This window comes from Heterocephalus glaber, unplaced genomic scaffold, assembly GCF_053883595.1.
Source record: "Heterocephalus glaber isolate CG9 unplaced genomic scaffold, H.glaber_assembly_v1.0 deba00000122, whole genome shotgun sequence".
In the NCBI taxonomy this organism is placed as follows: domain Eukaryota; kingdom Metazoa; phylum Chordata; class Mammalia; order Rodentia; family Bathyergidae; genus Heterocephalus; species Heterocephalus glaber.
In genome coordinates, this window is record NW_028258138.1 from 3,615,912 (window position 1) to 3,636,374 (window position 20,463).

At 59.5% G+C, this 20,463-nt stretch overlaps 2 protein-coding genes across 10 annotated transcripts in view; one reads left to right on the forward strand and one right to left on the reverse strand.

Moving 5' to 3' along the window:
* Positions 1-13,352, forward strand: part of Abcg1 (ATP binding cassette subfamily G member 1) — a 51,625-nt gene extending 38,273 nt beyond the window's left edge. For 2 of the 9 annotated variants that reach the window (XM_004842445.3, XM_087211422.1), the window contains exons 7-15: positions 264-387; positions 616-730; positions 1,420-1,604; positions 1,677-1,778; positions 2,296-2,464; positions 3,176-3,276; positions 3,361-3,519; positions 5,226-5,344; positions 6,873-8,552. In XM_004842445.3, coding sequence (XP_004842502.1) covers positions 264-387; positions 616-730; positions 1,420-1,604; positions 1,677-1,778; positions 2,296-2,464; positions 3,176-3,276; positions 3,361-3,519; positions 5,226-5,344; positions 6,873-7,101 — 1,303 coding nt within the window. In that variant the 3' untranslated portion in view covers positions 7,102-8,552. Of the gene's footprint in view, positions 1-263; positions 388-615; positions 731-1,419; positions 1,605-1,676; positions 1,779-2,295; positions 2,465-3,175; positions 3,277-3,360; positions 3,520-5,225; positions 5,345-6,872; positions 8,553-12,667 lie in introns of those variants that run through there. The other 7 variants (XM_004842446.3, XM_087211424.1, XM_021256334.2 and 4 more) reach the window with 6 other exon arrangements.
* Positions 13,353-18,036: 4,684 nt separating this feature from the next.
* Tff3 (trefoil factor 3) lies at positions 18,037-20,229 on the reverse strand. Its single transcript, XM_004842443.3, has 3 exons — positions 20,051-20,229; positions 19,088-19,234; positions 18,037-18,206 (listed from the first exon to the last, which is right to left on the reverse strand). The coding sequence occupies exons 1-3, from the start codon at positions 20,154-20,156 to the stop codon at positions 18,193-18,195; spliced, it is 267 nt and encodes an 88-aa protein (XP_004842500.1). The 5' UTR covers positions 20,157-20,229; the 3' UTR covers positions 18,037-18,192.
* Between the last annotated feature and the right edge of the window lie 234 nt (positions 20,230-20,463).

Here is a 20,463-nt window from a genome sequence, read left to right on the forward strand (position 1 = left end):
CGGGTGTAAGGGAGGGGAGGGACCCCAGGACCTACAGAGCCTCCGCGTGCCTTGGGGCTCTGTCCGAGTGGCACCCGGCCTCCACTGCAGCACCTGGGTTGGGTGGGGAGGGGTCTGCTCACCAGAAGGCTCAGACCACCGAGGCGGGCAGGGCCTGCATCCCCTGGGTCCTCCACAGGTCGTGCCAGGCTCGGTCCCCATGAGTGGCCAGCTGGGCACCTGGGGTCCCCACTACTCCCATCTCATGGACCCTTGCCTTGCAGCGGCCTGGACAGCGCGTCCTGCTTCCAGGTGGTGTCGCTGATGAAAGGGCTGGCCCAGGGCGGCCGCTCCATCGTCTGTACCATCCACCAGCCCAGCGCCAAGCTCTTCGAGCTCTTCGACCAGGTACTGGGCCCGAGGCCCCTGCAGACCCCGCCCCCAGACTTCCGCCTGCCCTGCCCAGACGCCAGCCAGGCTGGGGAAACCAGACCCTTGGTGCTCCTGCTTCTGTTGTTCCCCGGTTTCTGGCTGGCTGGTGGGCTGAATAACTGCTCCACTGGCTGACGGAGCAGGAGCCGACGCTGTCTTCCCAAGAGGGCCAAAGTGGGTGCTTTTTCTTCCTCTCCTCCCCAGCTGTATGTGCTGAGTCAAGGGCAGTGTGTGTACCGGGGGAAGGTCTCCAACCTTGTGCCCTACCTTCGGGACTTGGGTCTGAACTGCCCCACCTACCACAACCCTGCCGACTTCGGTGAGTCCCAGGGAGTCTCCCGCCGCCCTGGGCTCTGCGGTGCTCGGGGCCTCCCTGGCAACCCGATGCCTCCCCCGGGCCCAGGGCTCTCAGAGACTCACGGGGGTGTCCTCTGCCGGTCTTCCTGCCACCAGCATTCCACAGTCCATTGTGATTCTTTAAAACATCAGGGCGCACACTCCCAGAAGTCTGTATTTTCTGTCTCATTTCCCAAATTGTGTTCGTGAGGTGTGTTTCCGGGAGATTGCTTTTTTTTTTCCTCTACTGAAGATTGAATCCACAGCCTTTGCACTGAACTACATCTCCAGCTCCTGTTTAATTTTCGCTTTTGAGCAGGGTCTCACTAAGTCTCTAAATGGCCCAGGCTGGGCCGGAACTTGGGATCTCCTGCCTCAGGCCCCCAGAGTGCTGGGTTTTCCGGGTGTTCAGAGCTCCACCCAGCAGGACTGCTTCTCACCCCGCAGGAAGCCGTCTAGGATGAGGGAGGGGCGAGGTTAAAAGCCCTGGGAGCTCCGGCCTGAGCTGCAGCTGCGTGTTTGTTCCCAGAGAGAAGGGGACGGACTGGGGCAGGTGCTGCTGAGTGGGAGGGGCTCCGAGGCTGCGGGCGGGCGGCCGGGAGAGGCAGAGGTCCCGAGCCTGTGATGCGGCTTTGCCCATCGATGCCGGCTGACAGCGCCTCCGTCCTGCAGTCATGGAGGTGGCCTCGGGCGAGTACGGCGATCAGAACAGCCGCCTGGTGCGAGCCGTGCGGGAGGGCAGGTGCGACGCCGACTACAAGAGAGAGCTGGGGCGCGAGGCCGAAGTGAACCCTTTCCTTTGGCACCGGCCCTCCGAAGAGGTAAAGCAGGCAAAGGCATTAAAGGGGCTCAGAAAGGTAATGCAGACCCAGGGCCCCTGGCGGGAGGAGGACGCCGGCAGGAGCCTCACCACCCTCTCTTGTGGCCAGGACTCCGCCTCCACGGAAGGCTGCCACAGCTTCTCCGCCAGCTGCCTCACCCAGTTCTGCATCCTCTTCAAGAGGACCTTCCTCAGCATCATGCGGGACTCGGTAAGCCGTGGCCGCTGGCGGAGGGGAGCAGCACCCCGATGTGGCAGTGTTGAGCCAGGGCTGGGCTTGGCCGGGCTGGGATAGAGGGACAGCTCCTGGCTGGGACGCAGCCCAAGCCCTTCAGACAGCGGTGCCGGGGTCCCCTGATGATGCCGCCGCGGAAGTGCACAGCCGGCGCCTGGCCGGGGGCGCCCGTGTCCAGTGTGGGCTCTGGGACCCACGGCTCACTTAAGGGCTCCCCCGACCTGTGCCAGAGCCCTGGGTGTAGCCTCCGAGGCACCGGTCCCCGCCTTCCCCCGTTCTGGGGACCCCTCCTCAGGGGCCAGTTTTGGGGACAATCCAAAGAAAGACAGCAACGGCTGTGGATTTAACAGCGGCAAGAGCGAGCTATGCACACACAGGTGTTTGTGTGCGTGCGTGCGTGCGAGTGCGTGTGTGCACGGTGCGTCCGTGTAAGCGCCCTCGGAGCCCGAGCCTGAGGTCGCAGGGATGGGACTCAGGGCCTTGCTGTGTCCAGGTCCTCACGCACCTGCGCGTCACCTCACACATCGGCATCGGCCTCCTCATCGGCCTGCTCTACTTGGGCATCGGGAACGAGGCCAAGAAGGTCCTGAGCAACTCGGGCTTCCTCTTCTTCTCCATGCTGTTCCTCATGTTCGCCGCGCTCATGCCCACCGTGCTGACCTGTGAGTGGCCGCGTGTGCCGGGCCAGGCTGGGCTTCCAGTTCCATCAGTCACACGTGTTCCATGACAGAGCAGGCTTCGCTGTATTTGGTGGGGAAATGCCATGCCTGCGCCGAAGGAGTGAGCCTCGAACGGAAAACTGTGGGGAGGCAGGGCTGGCGGAGGGGCGGTTTCTAAGGGCTTCCCAGCAGCGGCCCCTCAATCCTGCTGCTCACACGCTACCTGGAAGCCGGGCCGGCCAGCCTGGGGCACACATGAACCCCACCATCCATCTCCCAGCAATCCTGGTTGTCTGTGCTCAGGTCTTTGTCTTTTTGGGTTTTTTTGTTTTGTTTGGTCTTTATTTTTTCAGTACTGGGAATTGAACCCAGCGTCTTTGAACTAAGCTACATCCCCAGCCCCTTATTTTTTTAAATTTACTTTGAGACAAGGTCTCACTAAGGCACTAAATTGTCTGGGCTGGCCTGGGCTGGAACTTTACATCCTCCTGCCTCAGCCTCCCAGAGGGTTGGGGTTACAGGTGCAGCACCAGGCTCAGCTTCCCAGATTCTTATCAGAAGAGGAAACAGGCCCTCTTTTCATTCAAACTCTCAGTACTCTGAGAGCCCTCCACAGTGCAGGCTGGAACCTGGCAACTCACAGCTCGAGAAGGCAAGGTGTGTGGTGCGCTGGCTGGCGTCCCTGACCCTCTTCCTGCCCCTCGCTCTCCCCAGTCCCCCTGGAGATGAGCGTCTTCCTCAGAGAGCACCTGAACTACTGGTACAGCCTGAAGGCCTACTACCTGGCCAAGACCATGGCCGACGTCCCCTTCCAGGTGCGTGGGCCCGCGTTTCCAGGGCGGTGGGGGCTCCGCAGAGGGGCCTGCTAGGGCCAGCGGGTGACGGCTCTGCACCCCCAGATCCTGTTCCCCGTGGCCTACTGCAGCATCGTGTACTGGATGACGTCACAGCCGTGTGACGCCGTCCGCTTCGTCCTCTTCGCGGCGCTGGGCACCATGACCTCGCTGGTGGCGCAGTCTCTGGGTCTGCTGATTGGCGCCGCCTCCACATCCCTGCAGGTGCGTGGCGCCCACGGGCACTGGCCGCCTGGGCGGGGCTCGGCACCCCCTCCTGCCTTGGCCCATGGACTTCGGGGGAGAGGGGGTTCGGCCCCGGCTGGTGCCAGGGGTCGGGATCGCGCTGTTACACGGTGCTAGGGGGAGCCCGGCATCGCTCACCGCTCAGCTGCCCGGCGTCCTGCCCGGGACTGCGTCTTGCAGCAGCTCTCCTGTGCCGGCGCCTCTCCGTGTCCCCATGCGTGGGGTCCACCAGCCACCCCTTGACGCCTCCCATTGCGTGTGCCTGCTCCTCTTGGGTCCCCTTGGAGTCCTGAAGCCCAGCCCCACCCCCACCCCAGCCTGCCCAGCCCAGGAGTCTCTGCGGTTGCTCCATGCCTGGGGCTTAGGTCAGTTCAGTCCTTCGAAACCAAACCAGTCCCCAGGCAAGGCTGTGCGCACCTGTAACTCTGGTGCTCTGGGAGGCTGATGCAGGCGGATCACAAGTTCAAGCCCAGCCTGGGGCAACTGAGCAATTTAAACCCTGTCTCAAAAAAAAAAACAAAACTCTTAAAAAAAGGACTGGGGTTGTAGCTTAGTGAGAAGGGCCTGGATTCAATCCGAAGTACTAGGAAAAAAAAAGTACCCAGACTGGAACTTGGGGGCAGGTTGTGCACACCCGAGGCCCCCCGAGAACCCACACTGGGGCCACGCCCTTCAGCTCTCGGCAGGCGTCCACCCGGAGCCGGCCGCCTGGTGTGCAGCCTGTGTGTCCTTGTGGGTGGGAAGAGCCCGGGTCTCTGTCCCTGTCCCTCCTCCGGACTCCCACTTGGGCACTGCTTGTTGCTGCGGGGTCCATGGGCCCCTCCTGGAGGGGTCTGGCAGCCCCGTGGCAAGGTCAGACCCTGCTGGGAGGTGAGGTGTTTCCTTCGTGCCCGCTGCTGACCCCTCCCAGGTCCCCTGGCCTCATCCCCCCACCGTCCTCTCCTGCTGGCCTGGTGCTGGCGCAGCCACTTGGAGACCCCTGCTGCCTGGCACAAGCGGCCCCACCCGCCATGCCCCTGACTGCAGGACCCAGTGCCACCCCAGGACGGAGCCTCAGCCCCACTCGAACCCACAGCAGCTGCGTCCCGAGACGGCCCCCACCTGTGCAGACAGCTCCTGCTGCAAGCACCCACTATGAGCACGTGCACATCCCCCGAACCACACCCATGTACACACATACCCATGCCGGACACTGCACATCACAAGCCACACGCGTCACACGCCAGATGCACCATACACCATACACACCCCACGGACCCACACGCAGGGCCTCGTGGGTGGCGCCCTGTAGTCAGGAACAGTGCGTGGCCGTGGCCGTCCAACCCCAGTTCACTCCCTACCCCGTGGTGCCGCTTGGGAAGCCGTGGGCTCTGCCTGTCGTGTGCCATGTGCTGCCCCTCTGTCCGGGCAGCACAGGCCCCAGGGAGGATGTGCTCTTAGGGGCTCCGGGACTGCCGGTGTCACAGCAGGTTGGGTGGAGCCATCAGACTGGGGGCGCCACCCCATTGTCAGGTGCTGGGTGGTGCTGCCCCTCCGCGGCTGGTCCCCCGAGGCTCTTATGGTTGCTCCTGGTCAGCCTTGAGAGCTCTGACCCTCTGGGACTTGTCTCTCCGGGACGATGCCTGTCCCCAGGGCCACCTGAGCAGAGGGTGCCTGGGACCGCCCCCAACAAGGTCTCTCCCCAGGTGGCGACATTCGTGGGTCCCGTGACAGCCATCCCGGTCCTGCTCTTCTCCGGGTTCTTCGTCAGCTTCGACACCATCCCCACGTACCTGCAGTGGATGTCCTACATCTCCTACGTCAGGTGGGGGCCAGCGGAGGCGGGGCGGGGCGCACTGCTGAGGGACCAGGCGTGCACCAGCCAACACCCAGCGGCCAGCTAGGGTGGACCCCGGGCTAGAGGTGTTGCCGCCTTTCATTTTCTCCCCGATTTTGTGTACCCACCGTCACCGGGAGTGGTGTCCCGGGCTGCCCGACACGGCAGAGTTTCCATATTTCACGTGGAATATGCTGTAACAAGACCCTGATTCTTTGTGAAGCTTGAATAGGAAATCTGATGGGAAACAAGCAGCTCTTAAACGTCTCAGTGTCCTTGAATATGCAGGATATTCTAGTGCCCAGGCCCTCGAGCTCCAGGCTGAAAGTCTCTCTGCACACTGACCCTCCCCGCCCCGAGACACACATGCTGGGACAAGTGCTGCTTCCCTGGATGTCACTTGAGGCCCAGGTGGATTGTGCAGGCGAGCAAAGGGGGAACTGAGCCCCTGGTCCTGGCTACGACAGTCCATGCACCCACCAGCACCGAGAAACCAGACCCATGTCTTCCTGCTGAAAATCGGTGTTTTGGCTGAGCCGCGGCGAGGTGGGAACAGCAGGGTAGATGCTGACAGTCCTTTATTTAAACACTCCATGTGCTGCCAGGGCATCCGCCCACTGCTCCTTCCAGCTGTTGGGAGGATGGAGCCATGGAAGGCATCCAAGTGTTTTTCAATTCGCTTCTCCACTGAATAGACACCTGCTGTTGGCTCCATTTTGTGTTTTTGCTTGGGGCTCTAGAAGAAACAAAATTGGAAAAAAACATCGGAGCATTGTGTGTGCTCATCTTAGGACAGTGACGGCGAACCTCTTAGAGGTCGAGTGCCCAAACTGCAGCCCAGACTGCACTTACTTGTCACACAGTGCCAACACTGCAATTAAACCTGAATCCTGAACTGAGGTTTTAGTTAAGAAAAATTTTAGTCGTCTGATGCCCAGCTGCTGGGTGACTTGGCTCTTGGGCCGACAGAGAGGGCTCTTTGTGCCTGCTGTGGTCTGCCTGCCATAGGCTCACCACCACTGTCCTAGGAAGATGTCGAGAGGTAAGGAAGTGTTCAGGACAGGAAGCTCTTTGGCTCTGTCTTAGTCCCTTCCCTCGTCGCTGGGACACCATGCCCGATACTCACTACCTAAAGGAGAGGTTTGTTTGGCTCATGGTTTCAGACATTTCAGTCCATGGTCATCTGGCTCCAAGGCAGCGGGGCCTAGTGAAGGAGAGCTGCTCACTGCATGGAGGACAGGAAGCAGAGAGAGAAAGGAGCCCAGGAGGGAGAGGGACCCTTCTGGGCCAGACCCCCAGGACTGCCTCCTCTGCCCAGGCTTCACCTCCTAAGAGCGGTCAGCTGTGAGCCTTGCTGTCCAGTCACCTCCCAAGGCTGCCCCTAGAGCCCAGGAGGGTGGGGGACATCTAGATCCAGACCCAGCAGGCAGGAAGAGGCCGGCCGAGCATCAGTGGTGGCGGCAGCCTGGCATTCTGCAGACGGTCCTCTCACGCGCAGCGCTGTCCATCCCCCTAGGTACGGCTTCGAGGGTGTCATCCTCTCCATCTATGGCCTGGACCGAGAAGACCTGCACTGTGACATCGACGAGACGTGCCACTTCCAAAAGTCGGAGGCCATCCTGCGGGAGCTGGACGTGGAGAACGCCAAGCTCTACCTGGACTTCATCGTGCTGGGGATTTTCTTCATTTCCCTGCGCCTCATTGCCTATTTTGTCCTGAAGTACAAAGTCCGGGCAGAGAGGTAAAACGTCTGACACCTGGAAGGAGGAGCGTTAAGATGTGGTGGCCGAGGGTGTCCCCAAGTGGACTCCTCCGACCCCACCCTGGGAGCCGCCTGGGCGCGGGGGGTGGTGCCCGGCCTTCGGCTTCTCAGCTCAGCCCGCCGGGGTTGGATATTCTCGCACTACCTTTTCTAGCTTTAACTAGGAAGATGTAGAAGGGTTTTGTTTTTACATGAAGGATTTAAAACACCGAAAAACTGGGGCAGAATTTTAACATTGCAACAAGCTGGTGACAAGAGGCCTTCCCCGCCAATTTTGTCCTGCTGTGGAGGTGACATAGTCTGGATGGGGAGCCAGGACAGCTTCTCTGTGGGTCACCTGGGGAGTCCAGGCCGTGGGGGGCAGAAGGCCCAGCAAGGAGGGGTCCGTTTTATGACTTCTTTCTCCTGGTTTTCTAAGATTTGTCTCTTTTCTGACGAAGTCACTTTCAGAGCCAAAAGTTGATAAATTTTATTCATTTTAGGAAGTGTATCTTTAGCATTAGTGAGGGACGTGTTCAGGGTAAATAACTGACTGTGTTGAGAGACAGGGGAGTTGGACCCGCCTGCCCGCCTGCCTGCAACCCACCCACCGCGGCCTCCTTTCTGGGTAGGACCTGTGAACAGTCAGATGCAGGCTCTGGGTGGGGACAGTGGCTGTGCTGCAGGATCCCTGAGTGTCACACAAACAGTTCTCAGATGAAACTGGCGAACTCTTCTGTGGCATTTCCTTTCCCATCTGCTTCTTATTTTAAGCAAAAGATGATTTCTTCCCAAATTTCTGACCACCTTCATTTTGCCTAAAAAAATATCATGCAGGTCAGCCCAGTTGATTTTTAAAGAATATTTTCTTTCCTCATCTATCACATGGACTACCTCCACTGTACCTGGGAAGCTGAGCTGGGGGAAGTTTGGGGTGGGACCCTGGAGCCTTGGGGCAGCTGGAGCTGGAGGGACCTGGGCCGGCTGGACAGGGTGGGTTTGGCCACAAGGTCCCCATTAGGAAGACAGAGTCACCTTCTCCTTCCAGGGTGCCGGGACCCTCGCATCAGGGTGGCCCTTGAAAGGCTTCCCTTAGTGACAGGTCAGCTAACTTCCCTTGAGCCACAGTTTTCTCATCTGTAAATAATTGTGCTAGATCATGCTCAAGGTCCTGTTCAGGTCTGAAAGGCTGAGAGATTCCCGAAGCCTTCATTTCCTACTCATATAGAGAATGGAAAGGGTCCAGAGTTGCCTGTCTCTGTGGATTTGGCTTTAAAAACACTTAGAGATTTCTTATTTTTTTTCACTTCTAGATCTTTTTTTTAGCAAACACAGTTGAAATCTATATTAAGCTGTACTATTAAGCTTGCTTGTTCTATACAAATAGAGGGTTGCCTTAGATTCAGTTTTTAACCAGGGTCCAACTTAGCCTTTATAAATAAAGTCTTGATTTAATTTCGAGTGTAATTGCCATGTGCATGGAAGGTCTGCTTAGCAGTTGCTAGAGAAATACACAGGAAGGGCAAAGAGAAGTCCTTGATTGAGGTCGGTACCGGGAGAAGCCTGTCCCCTAGCCTTTCCTGTGTGGCTTGGTGTTGTGGGGCTGTGGTCTGTGACCTCAAGGAGGGTCTGACCTCCCAGGTACTGTGCCCGGTGGGGCCACGGGGCTATCCCAAAGACAGCGTCCCCTCGCACCCATGTCAGAAACAGTGCGGTTCCCCCATGTGCACATCCGGGCTCCACAAGCACCCCAGCCCTTGAGGAAACCTTTCCCTAGGACTCCGCACTCCCTGCAGCCCACTCTCCACCAGGAGCAGTTATTCCCACCCTGTGTAAGTGAGGGTCTGGCCAGAATCCCCAAAAGACCCGTCGTGGGACAGGAGGGCCGGTGGCCTGGACAGGGCGACACAGGATCGGTTTTTAAAGGACTCGGAGAGCAGGGGACAGGGAGGAGGTGGCCCCTGTGCGGGGTCCTCAGGAGGCCTGGCTGGCGTGACAGGGTGTGACCCTGGTCCTCTTCCCCTGTCCACAAGGCCTGGGTGCAGCTCCCCGGCTCCCTCTGCTTCCAGGGCTCACAGGCTGTCATCTGGCTTTCTGGGCCGCTCCTTGCTTGTGCTCTGGTTTGGTAGGACCCTTACTCCTGGGACCTAAGCGTCCACGCAGCCATCCAGGATGATTTCTGAATCATCGTGGGAAGAGGCGGGTGGTGAGCTCTGTTCCCTCCGCTGGGATTGCAGCCCAGACTCCCCAGATCTGACGCCTCAGGGGCCTCTGACTGTAAGGGCCACATACACCTTTCTCCTCCACTGAAAGGAAGCGTGAAAGCCGGGTGGACGTGCGCCCCCCAGTGTCAGTGGAGGGCACTGCAGTCCAGGGGGTGTGCTCCAAGGAAACTTGCTGGAGGAGAAAGGGGGTGCACGGGCTCCTGCCCAGGGAGCCTCCTCTTTGCTCCCACACCCAGCATGTGCTGCCTCGTCTCTCCTCCTCTGCCCAATTCCACAGAGAGAATTAAGCTCCCAGAGGTCGCCGGGGTGGGGAGCCATACTTGAGCCTTGTACCACCAGGGCTCTGTGGCCCCAAATCCGAATCCTTCACCTTGGGGGCCCAGCTTCAGGATCAGGAAATGGAACACAGAGCTTCCAGGTCAAAGCTCATCTAGAAGCCCAGTGAAAGGGTGTTCTCCCAGCCCAGGTGCGGAGCGGAAGCAGGCTCCTCCCGGAGGACCGGGTGCTGGGTTGCCTGGCTGTCGACCCGGGCAGGTGGGGGCTCTGGGCTTGGCCCCAGCACATGGCCGCTTGGCTGTCCTCTCCTGGCAGGTGCAGGATGCTGAGGCGAGGAGCCATGCAACAGTGTGCCCAGGCCTGGAGCTGGAGGGGGGGGGGTTACCAGCAGGCGCAGGCGGAGCGGGGAGGTGTCCGCACCACACCCAGCTCAAGGGAGAGGTCACCACTTGGGGCTGACCTCGCCCTGCCACGGAGAGGGCATCCTACCCCTGCCTGGGCTCAACTTCCCAGCACAGCCACTGGCCAGCTTCTGCTGTGCATGTGTGTGTGTGCATTTGCACACGTGCACACAGGTGTCTGTTCATGTGTGCAGGCCTGCGCCAGGGTGTTGCTTGGTGGGGTCCCTCTGCCTTGCTGCCCTCATCCCCAAGGAGAGAGAGTCTCTTCTCATTTCGTGCCTGTGCTGCCGACGGAACCGGGGTGAGCAAAACCCACTGGGCCTCTCGTCATAGCCAGCTCAGTGGGAAAGGGACAGAAAGTAAAGCAAAGCCCAGAGGGCCCGTGGGAGATGCAGAATGTGTGAGTAGAGGCTGAGATACACTTCAGCAGTGAAGACTGCTAATAAAATATTCTGTATCAAACTCAGTGTCCAGTGCTTCAGGGACTGGCTCAGCTTTGCCAGGTCAGCTGGCATTTAGGCTGCACGTGGGGTGCCCTTCCCTGGTGCCAGCCAGAGACAGTGGCCTGTCTCTTTCCGGGACAACCAGGTTTTACAGTGAGCCGGGACCTGGGTGGGCTCGCTCTGTTCCATGGGGCACCTTGCTTTTCCCTCTGTCCCCTCCCTCTCCAGGATGCCCACCTCCAGGGCCCCATACAAGGTGTGATCAACAAACACAGTGAATGCCTACATTTAAAAAAAATTTGTTACAGTAAAACACATAATGCCATGAATCCTCTCAAAATTCTCCTCTTTGCTTCCAACACACCCATCCCATCCTCCTTGCCCCTTCCTGCAGCGGCTCTGGAGCCCTCTCTCCTGAGTGTCTTTGGCTGCGCTGTCCTGGCTGCCTCGATGTCCTGAATGCATTCAGAATGTTTCCCTTCCTGGTCATTTTGACTTTGGGGAAGAGCTGGGAGTCACATGGTGCCAGATCGGTGACTAAAGTGCATGAGTACGCAGTGTCAGGTTTTCCTTTGACAGAAATTGCCATAACCAGTTGATCAGCACTTGGTGATCAAAAATTTTTGGAATGTTTAGATTTTAAAAATTTGTTGCACTAAGACCCATTGCATTAGACCCTCTAGATACTCAGACTGCTGCCCTTCACTTGAACCACACTTCTCTCATTGATTTGGAATTATTATTATTGTTATTGGTACCAGGGATTGAACCCAGGACCTTGCGCTTGCCAGGCAGGCGTGGTGCCACTGAGCTACATCCCTGGCCCCTCCCATTGTTCTTGGCACCGTGTCTTTTACTATTGGAAGTTTTCTTTCATTTAAACATTCACCACCGTTTTGGCTCACCCTTGTGAGTGGCAATGTTGGCCCCTGGTCAAGAACACAGCGCAGAGGTGCGGGGGTGACTCACCGGGGTTCCTGACTTGCAGCTGCTGCTGGGAGGTGGCGATGTTCCTAGCTCTGACAGAACTTTGCTCCCCAGAGGGTGCTGGGCCTGGAACAGCGGCCCATCCATTTCCAGGGAGTCGCCCGGCCACCACCCATCCTGGGGCCCTTCATGCAGCCTCTCCTGTGGGTGACCCACACCAGGCCCTGAAGGGGAAAGGCAGGAAGGCCCAGGGCATGTGGAGAACCCCGTATTCCTTCTGGAGATGCCAGGATACCACTTAATCCAAATGGTCCCTCAGTTTGGTTTTTCTGAAAATATTCTAGAAACTCCAACAGCTATTCGATTTGTATACAATTTTTTATGTTCCATGACCTTTTGGATACGGACTTTCTGAGCTTAATCATAAATATTGTGAATTTCTTGGGCTGACTAAAATAGGAGTAAAACATCTGCCAGGCATGGTGACACACACCTGTAACCTCAGCAACCAGGAGGCTGAGGCAGGAGGATTGCCATGAGTTTGAGGCCAGCTTGGGCTACATAATGAGTTCAAAGCCAGTCTGAGCTATATAACAAGACCCTCTCCCAATAAAAATAAAATAAAATATGAGTAAAGCATCCTATCACCCACATTCCTAATGGAATAGGGCCCCGTTCCAGTCCCACACTCCCTCCCGGGGGAGGTGGGGGCCAGTGTCAGAATGGGGTACCGTGCAGCCTCTTGCCCTCCCTTTCCATTCATTCCACTCCTTGGAGACATATTGGGGCGATGCCTGGTCACTGGGTAGTTGGAGCATTGCTACCTTTTATCTGGCAAGGAATTGTTTAACTATTACTCCTTCGTAAGCAAAAATCAATGCAAGGAACTTTGTAATTGGCGTGCAAGCGTGCGAACATATCTAACTGATGTGCAGCCGGGCGTCTGTCTGGAACGCTGTGTGGTCCCTTGGGAAGCAGGCCTCGGGAGGCTTCCCTGGTGGAGAAGAACTCCGAGCACTTTTCTGCAGATGCACACTCACGTGCAGAGCAACAGCGGTGTCGGCTTGGGACCCCTCAGTCCCCAAAGGGGCGCCCAGCCTTGCAGACCCCGGGACCTGGGCTTAGACTCCGCCCTCCACACCTCCCTTGCCCATTTCTGCCTCGGTCTCCTTAGATTTGTACCTGCAGTTTTTGCAGATTTGAAGCTGGTTTCTGAGATTAGATGCCATTTATGAAAAACGTGATATACATAAATAAAGCATCATTATTTTCAGACGTCTATTCCTCCCTGCTTTTAGCTTCCAGCCACCCCACCGGCTCTCAGCCCTGCTGGGAGGAAGAGGCATCGAGGTCTCTGCTCCTCCTGACGCTTGGGGTTCCCTTGTGATGTTGAGGTGGGTTTGGGGGAATTGGGGAGGAAGTGCGTGCGGGAGGGGGTGGCCCCAGCCGGGCAGGGCAAGCTCCAAGCACCTGCCTGGGGTCGGTGGAGCCGGCTGCAGACCATGTGTGGTCACACCCCTGCCCACGAGGGAGAGCCCACCAACCCACAGCCAAGCGCCTGTGGAAGCCGCAGGGTGGGGTCCCCACTCTGGCTCTAAGAGCTGCTCGGCACCCGTTGCTGGAATATTCCTGGAATCCAAGCCACCCTTCCCTTCCGGTGGACACTTCTGTGGTTGTTTGCTCATCGTGCCATGCTTTAATAAATGTGAACGTTTGCCAGACATCCTTCTGGCCTTGCAGCCCGCCTTCAAACTGCAGAAGTCTTCCTGGGACATAGTGGGAGCAAACCCACGCCATCTACCAGCGCTTGAGAACGCGGACTCCTCTGGGTTGCCCCGGGCCTGGGTGGTGGTTGGGGTCCAGGACGGAGCACCAGAGGCACGGGTCTAGGCACTGGCAAACAGTTCTGCCAGAGAGAAGCCTGCAGCGTCCAGGCCACTGGGGAGAAGCTGCAAGGGAGTCCTGTGTCCACAGCAGCAGGGGCCCAAGCCAGTTCCGGAAGTGTGTGTCATTTCCACGTCGGCGAGGAGAGAATTTGATAGCAAAATGATCCGGGACCCAGGGGGTCACAGCTCGGTGTCTGAGCCACCCTGAGCCCTGGTGGGTGTAAGTTTTAGAGGTGCCCAGGCCAGGAGGTGGGGCGTGGCCCAAGGGGCACTGGGCCTGGGCAATCCTGTGACTGGTCCTCCTGCCCAAGGCCTACTGAGGCTCTCGTCCTTGCAGCCCGGTAGGAGGGGGGTGCGTGCCAGGCTTGGGGCGTAGCAAAGCTGGCTCCCGGGCAAACCCCGATGGCAGTGTCTCGGGTTGGACCTGGTGGGGCTGAGGGACAGTCCGCTCTCGGGGAGATGAGCGTTGCTCCTCCTCAGCAGAACCCATGGGTGGGGAGATGCGAAGCAGTGACTGGGCCGGGGTCTAAGACCTGCAGCTTGGGGCAGGTGAGCGCCAGGATTTCCTGGGACAGAATGAAGCCCTCCCCCGGAGGAGGGGGGACAAAGGAGCTGGCCCAGGGCAGCCTTTCCTGGGCTCTGATTGCCTGAAGGAGGCCAGCCAGGGAGGAGCAGCCCAGCTGTCAGTGCTGCCACTGCCCCTGTGCCCAGGAGTGGGTGAGTGCCGGTCCCCTGGGCGGCTCGGGAGGCTCGGCCTGGGCCACATGGTGCGGGGAGCATAGGGATTCTACCTGCGGCCCCAACAGCTCTGGGGGCCCCCGGAGAAAGGAGGAAGCAGCCCAGTGATGGGGAGGCAGTGCCAGGGCCTGGGCCTCCCACCGTCTGGCCTTCCCTGTTCTGGGCTGGACACGGAGGGGCTTTATACAGAAAGGCAGAGAACACGGAGGTCGACGTCTGGGATCTTTCTTTTCTTTTTTTGGTACTGGGGATTGAACTCTGGTCCTTGCGCTTTTGGGGCAGGCGGCGGAACCACTGAGCTAAATCCCCGGCCCCTGGGATCTTTCTTTTTTAGTTCAAAAGACATGATCCAGGTTTGAATAGAAAAGAAGGGGAAAGACAGTGATTGAAGCGGGTGGGCGGCTCCTCTCAGGACCGTCTGCAGGGCCTGGGCAGGGGACGAAGGGCCTCCCGGGAGGGGCCCACCCCAGCAGCAACCCCTCCTCTCTTCATACCAAATATTTCCCAAGACCCCTTTCACTACTCTGAAATGAAACTGACTTCTAGGTGTGACTACACACAGACTCTAAAGGAAGATATGCACAATGTCCTACAAAAGTAAGAGTTGCAAAGTCTGGCTCGGTGGTGCATAACTACAATCCCAGTAGTCAGAAGGCCGAGGCAGGAGGAGCTCCAGAAGTTCAAGGTCAGCCTGGGGTACACAGCAAGACCCTGTCTCAAAAAAGCAAACAAAGAGACGTGAAAGGAAAGCAATACCATGTCATCACATGTCGGCAAGCGTGCGGCCTGGGGCTGGGAGGAGCCCGGACGTGAACGGGCCACCCGTGAAGGCTTCTGGAGTGAGCACTCGGCTGCAGCTCTGAGAGAAGGGCCGGCTTCCTTTGCTCTGCCCATTGTGCCTTCCTGGGCAGTGTGGGTGGTCTGCACCCCGAACAACAAACACAGCTTTGTGTCGGGGCCTAAAACCTCAACCAGGCTCTGGGCTCCAACAGATCTGAAGCCACTGTGAGCTCGGGTGGGACACGGGACAGTCCCGGCCACCTCAGGCCAGCGGGCACACGGGGAGCCTGCCAAACCCCGCATGGCAGTGTACCTGCCCTCAGGGACTGGGGCCCAGGGGCCTGACCACCCCCAAGAGGGTCTGGGACCAGGCAGCCAGAACAGCTTGGAGATGGCCTGTGTGTGCGGCCAGTGACCCCACTGGGGACCCCAGGAAGGGAGCGGGCAAGAGCTGGGAGGGGCTGCAGAGGAGCCCAGCCCTTCCTGGGCCCCGGAGGTGGTAGGAAGACCCTGTGGCAGGCTTGGACTTGCCTGGTGACTTGAGGAGCTTCCAGGAAATGGTTTGGTGGGCGCTGGAGGCTCTCTGAGGTGGAGGTGGGTTGATCAGCTCGGGGGTCTTCATTTCATCCGGAAGGCGAGAGGGCCCGCCCTGCAGGCTGCAGTCCCGGGAGCACCCCCCGCCCCCCCCCGCCGCTCTCAGCAGCCAGCAGAGGGCGCTGCGTGTCATTCCGCATGGGCTGCAGCTTGGTCAGGTGTCTGCTCCCCTCCCGCCCTGGGTGCCCTGGGAGCCCTTAGGACCATGAGACAGCCGCCTCGGCTGCTGTTGGGGGCTGGGGGAGGCAGGAAGCACCCGAATTCCCAAGGGAAGTAGAGGCAGACAGGGCACCCAGTGACACCCCAGGCCGCAGGAAGAGCCGAGAACACCCCGTTCCCTCAGTCCCATGACAGCACAGAGGGAAAGGGCCCAGTAATGCACTGTTCATCCCCGAGAGGCGCGGGGCCTGCCCAGCTGAACCCCGGAAGTGAGTGGACGTGGTTTGCTTCCGAGAGCGCCAGGGGAAAGAGGTCTGGTTAGGGTTAAAGTAAACTTTATTTAGGCACACAGGCGAGCCTGGTGTCATGGTGCACACCCGCAATCCCAGAGCGCTGGGAGGCTGTGGCAGGAGGATCAGCAGTTCGAACCCAACCTGGGCAACTTAGCACCATAAGGAGACGCTCTTGGGCGCCTATCAGCAGCACCTCAATGTCCTGGCATCAGCTGGGACTTGCCGTCCCCCGCCAAGGCAGGAGTCAGCACAGGGGGTCTGTGTGTTTGGGTGGAGCCCCGAGAAGGGCGGGCGGGCTGGGGACTGTGGGGGAGGGGGGAGGGAGGGTGGCCAGGGCCAGCTGGAGGGCGTCTGGGCCCTAGGGCTGGGCTTGCTTCCGGCCTGGCCATCGGGAACCTCGAAGCCTGGCTGTCAGTTTCCCGGTGTTTAGCCAAATCCCCAAGGCTGGGCGCTTACAACAAACAGATTCTCTACCTCCTAGTGCTGGGGACCTAGGGCAGGGCGGGTGGCATTGCAGCGGCAGGGGCAGCGCAGGGATCAGGTGTTGGGAAGGAAGCGGGACGAGGGCCAGCTCTCCTCAAACAACCTGCATCCGGAGCTGACTTCCTCCCAGCACCGACCCCTCCGAGCGTGTGGCCCCTGAGACTCACGCACAGGTGCCCGAGCTCCGGAATTCGAAGCCATGGGGACGACACAGCAGCGCCGTGGGGAGTCCGGGCCTGCAGTGCAGCCTCCGCATTGGGCATTTCCTGTCTGGGCCAGCTCCGACTGTGCTGGAGGGCGGGAGAAACTTGCGGAAGAGGCAGGAAGCCCTGTTCCCTCTGTGCTGGGACCTCGGGGCTGGAGGGACCGAGCCGATCCCCAGGGCCAGCGAGTGGGTCTGGGGTGGACAGTGTCCGGTGTCCCCACTCCAGGGGACAGAGAGGGAGCACAGCGCGGGCGTTTAGAGCCCATGAGGAGAGAGCAGAGCGTGGGGACAGCGGGGCAGCAAGCAAGCCTCGAGTTCATGAGCGGTGGCCTCTCGATGACGAGGACGAGGGAGGGAGCTGCACTCGGCTGTCCACCCCGGCCCAAGGTGGACACCACCACCGCACCTGAGGGCAGGGACCCTTAGTCCGCCCCGGGATGCTCAGTGCCACACAGGCTGAGCATGGTCACCCTGAGAGGGAGGCAGAGCTCAGGAGCCCAGAGCGACAGGCTGCTGGGAGGGCCACAGGGTTCTGCAGGAGGAGGCCGGGCTGGGCACAGCTCCAGGGGGTCCCCCAGGCCTGCAGGTGGCCCTGCTGGGCACTGGAAAGGCCCTGGGGCTTCAGATTTCCAGACCGGGTCCTCTGCATTGGGGCTTTTGGACGTAATTGCCCAAGGGACATTGCCCCTTAGCTGCCAGACGAAGGTGGCAAAGCTCGAGCTCTAAGACCGGGGTGGGGGGGGTTCCCACTAAGGGAGCCAGGGTCTCTTTCCCAGGGAGGAAACTGGGGAACCCTACCTCTGGGGGCCACTGTGAGTGTAAGGGGCCGCTGTGGGGTGTGCCTGCAGAGCCCCATGGAGCAGTGTCATGCAGCCTGGCAGGTGGCACAGCTGGGCAGCGCTGGGACCTGGGTGTGGGTGGGGGCAGAGCACCCTGGGGAGTGGGATGGGGTGGACACGCGGGGGACCTGTGGAGGGCTCTGCAGGACCCTAGGTCACCTGTTCTGGGGACACTCGTTGCAGACACAATAAAAGCCCCCCAAAGTGTCAAGAGTGTTCAATTTAAGGAGCAAATAAATACAGTGCCAGCCTATGAGGGGGGTTCTTGGTTTGATATCTTCACCAAGAAACACACCAATGGCTTTGTTGTTGTTGTCATTGCTGTTTTCGTGGTACTGGGATTGAACCCGGGGCCTTCACACTGGGCTATGTCCCCAGTCCTTTTTTTATTTTGAGTTAGGGTCTGGCTTAATTGCTCAGGGTGGACTCAGACTTTTGATCCTTCTGTCTCAGCCTCCCAGAGTGCTGGACCACAGGTGTGCACTGCCACGCCTAGCTAGTAGTGATTTTTAAAACTTAGATGCAAGATGTTTCTTCTCGGCTTACAGAGGAGGGGTCACATGGAAGGTGCCAGTCCTTGCCTGTCATGTGGGCCGCTGGGTCTTGCACCTGTTGGGGCTCCCTGGGGTCATTTGACACACCCCCCCACACACACACAGGAGAATAAAAGTCATGGCAGAGGGTCTGGGCATGAAGACGCGTCCCATGCTGACATGGGGTCTTTATTCTTTAGGACACGAGGCCTTGACTCTAACCCCACTCAGGAGCACACCTGCCAGGAGCAGAGATGGGCGCTCTCAGCCGCCTGGAGCTGGGGTGTCCATCCAGGGTGGTCACAGGTGGACTTCAAAATGTGCATTCTGGGGACAAAGCAGAGGCTCCGTGAGCAGCCAGGCTTCTTCGGGTCAGGGTGGGCTCAGAACAGCCCGGGACCCTGCTCGGGGCAGGTGGACCTGGGCAGTCCTGAAGATGATGGGGAGGTGCTCCCAGGAGACGGGTGCAGGGAAGCCCGGAGGAGCACTGGCGATGCACCCTGTGGTCCTGGCCCTCACCACCCTCTTCCTGCTCTGCCCGAGGAAGAGGAGCCCTGAGCGGGGGCCATGCCTCCATCTCCAGTTGGGGACCAAGCAGCTGGGACCCGGCCTCCCTCCTGCTACCCCAGGACAAAGGGCATGGCTGCCTCCCTCGGGTACCCCTTCCAGGAAGGTGCCAGGCCCAGGTATGTCCTTCCCAGACTGTGCGCTGGCACTTGGGCATGCATGCCAGGTGGTGGATAGCAGACAGCCACACCCATGACAGGGTGCGCCTGGGCCAGTGAGCCAGGATGGCACACCAGCTGCTGTCTGCACTGGGCTCCTCCACCACACCCTGCAAACCCCCAGCTGCTGTCTGCTGTGAGCACCTTACAGATGCAAGGGACTCTGGGTGGCCAGATTGCTGATTGGCTTCAGGGTCAGGCCAACTTCCAAAGCTACCCACTTCCCGTTTTTCTCTAGGACAGTTTTTAAACTGGCTCCTTCTACATAGCACCTTCACTTTGAACACCTCTTTGAGAGTATTGCTTTTCTGTTGTATGGAAAGGGGCAGCCTCTGGCCACTAGCAGCCCTGGCATGAGGCCTCGAACGGGAGACAGGGTCGGTGCTGGGTGTCCTGCTGAGGCCTGGGCCTGTGGCTTCCCAGGGACCTGCAGTGTGTTCCTCTGGCTGTCCCAAACCCTGCACACCTCTGCCCCGGCCTCACCTGTCTCCTGCAGAGGCTTAAAGCACCAGGGCACGTTTCTGATGCTGGAGTCAAAGCAGCAGCCTCGGTTGTTGCACTGCTTCTGGGTGACTCCAGGGTAGCCACAGTCCACCCTGTCCTTGGGTGGAACCACGCACTGGTTGGGCGCTGTGTAAACCACATCCGGGTCAGCTGCTGGTGCTTCATTTGGCACGTCTGCCCCTCCCCACCCACGCCCCAGCCGTGCCTCTGCCCGGGGTGAGGGGCTTCCTGAGGGGATTTCACAGAGAAGCCACCTGCACAGGCATCTCTCACATGCTGGCCTTCCCGGGCCTGGGCACCCCCAGCTGTGGGGCCCACGCCAGTCTGGGTCCCCTGGACCCAGAAACAGAGCTCTCTTCCTTGTTCAAAAGACAGAAACGTGCCCCTTTTCTTAGAATGGAAGTGCAGCGGGAGATCTAGACCCCCAGAGACACGGAGATGCATGCTGACTGCAGCTGAGTGCTGCTCTCCGTCTGCCTGTCCTCGCGTCCCTGCAGGGTCAGGCTGTCACAGAAGGACCGCACGTCCCTCAGGGTGTGAGTGTGTGTGTGAGTGAGTGCTGGAACAGCCCGTTTCTCCTCTGCCTTTCCCGTGTCCCTGAGTCTGTGGAGTGAGGTGGCGGGACCTGCCTCGTCAGTTAGAAATCCCCTGGCAAAGAAGGCAAGGGCGTGGCCAGCGTGGCCTCAAGCCCGGATCGACCCCCGGCCTGAGAGTGTAGGTCCTGCTTCCGGTGACTCCCTCTACGCCTCAGTTTCCTCGCCTGAGGCCGGGGACAGGAAGGCCATGATACAGGGCTATTGCAAGAAAAACCATGCACCTGATAGAAGCAAATTGTCAAGCTGACCCAGCTCTGGAGCCCGAGTGCCCTCTCTCTGGGCCTCCGAGTCCCTGTCCCAGGGTCTGTCCCCAGCCCATGCCCAGGGCAGTCAGAGCAGTACTCACACAGGCCCACGTACTCATCAGCCCAGCCCGAGGACCCCAGGGCCATGACCAGCAGCAGCAGCCAGAACGCTCTGGTCTCCATGACGACGTGTGCGCTCTGAGACATCTGTCGCCGATGTGCCTCTCGCCAGGGAGGTCCGTTTATACCCGCATCCGCCCGGCCTCTCGTGTCTCGTCGTGTTTGTTTGGGGAGGGGACCCTTCCTGGTCTCCGGCTCCACCCGCTTCTGCCCTGCCTGATTGTAAAGCTCTGAGCAGACTCCTCTGGGCGCTGGGGTGTGAGCAGTGCCACCTCCGACCCTCGACCCTCGACCCTCGACCCTCCTCGCAGGAGCAGAGCAGACAGAGCTCGGTGAGGAGCTCCATGACCCGACCCCAGCTCAGTCTGGCCGTGCTCCCGCCCGAGGGAGAATT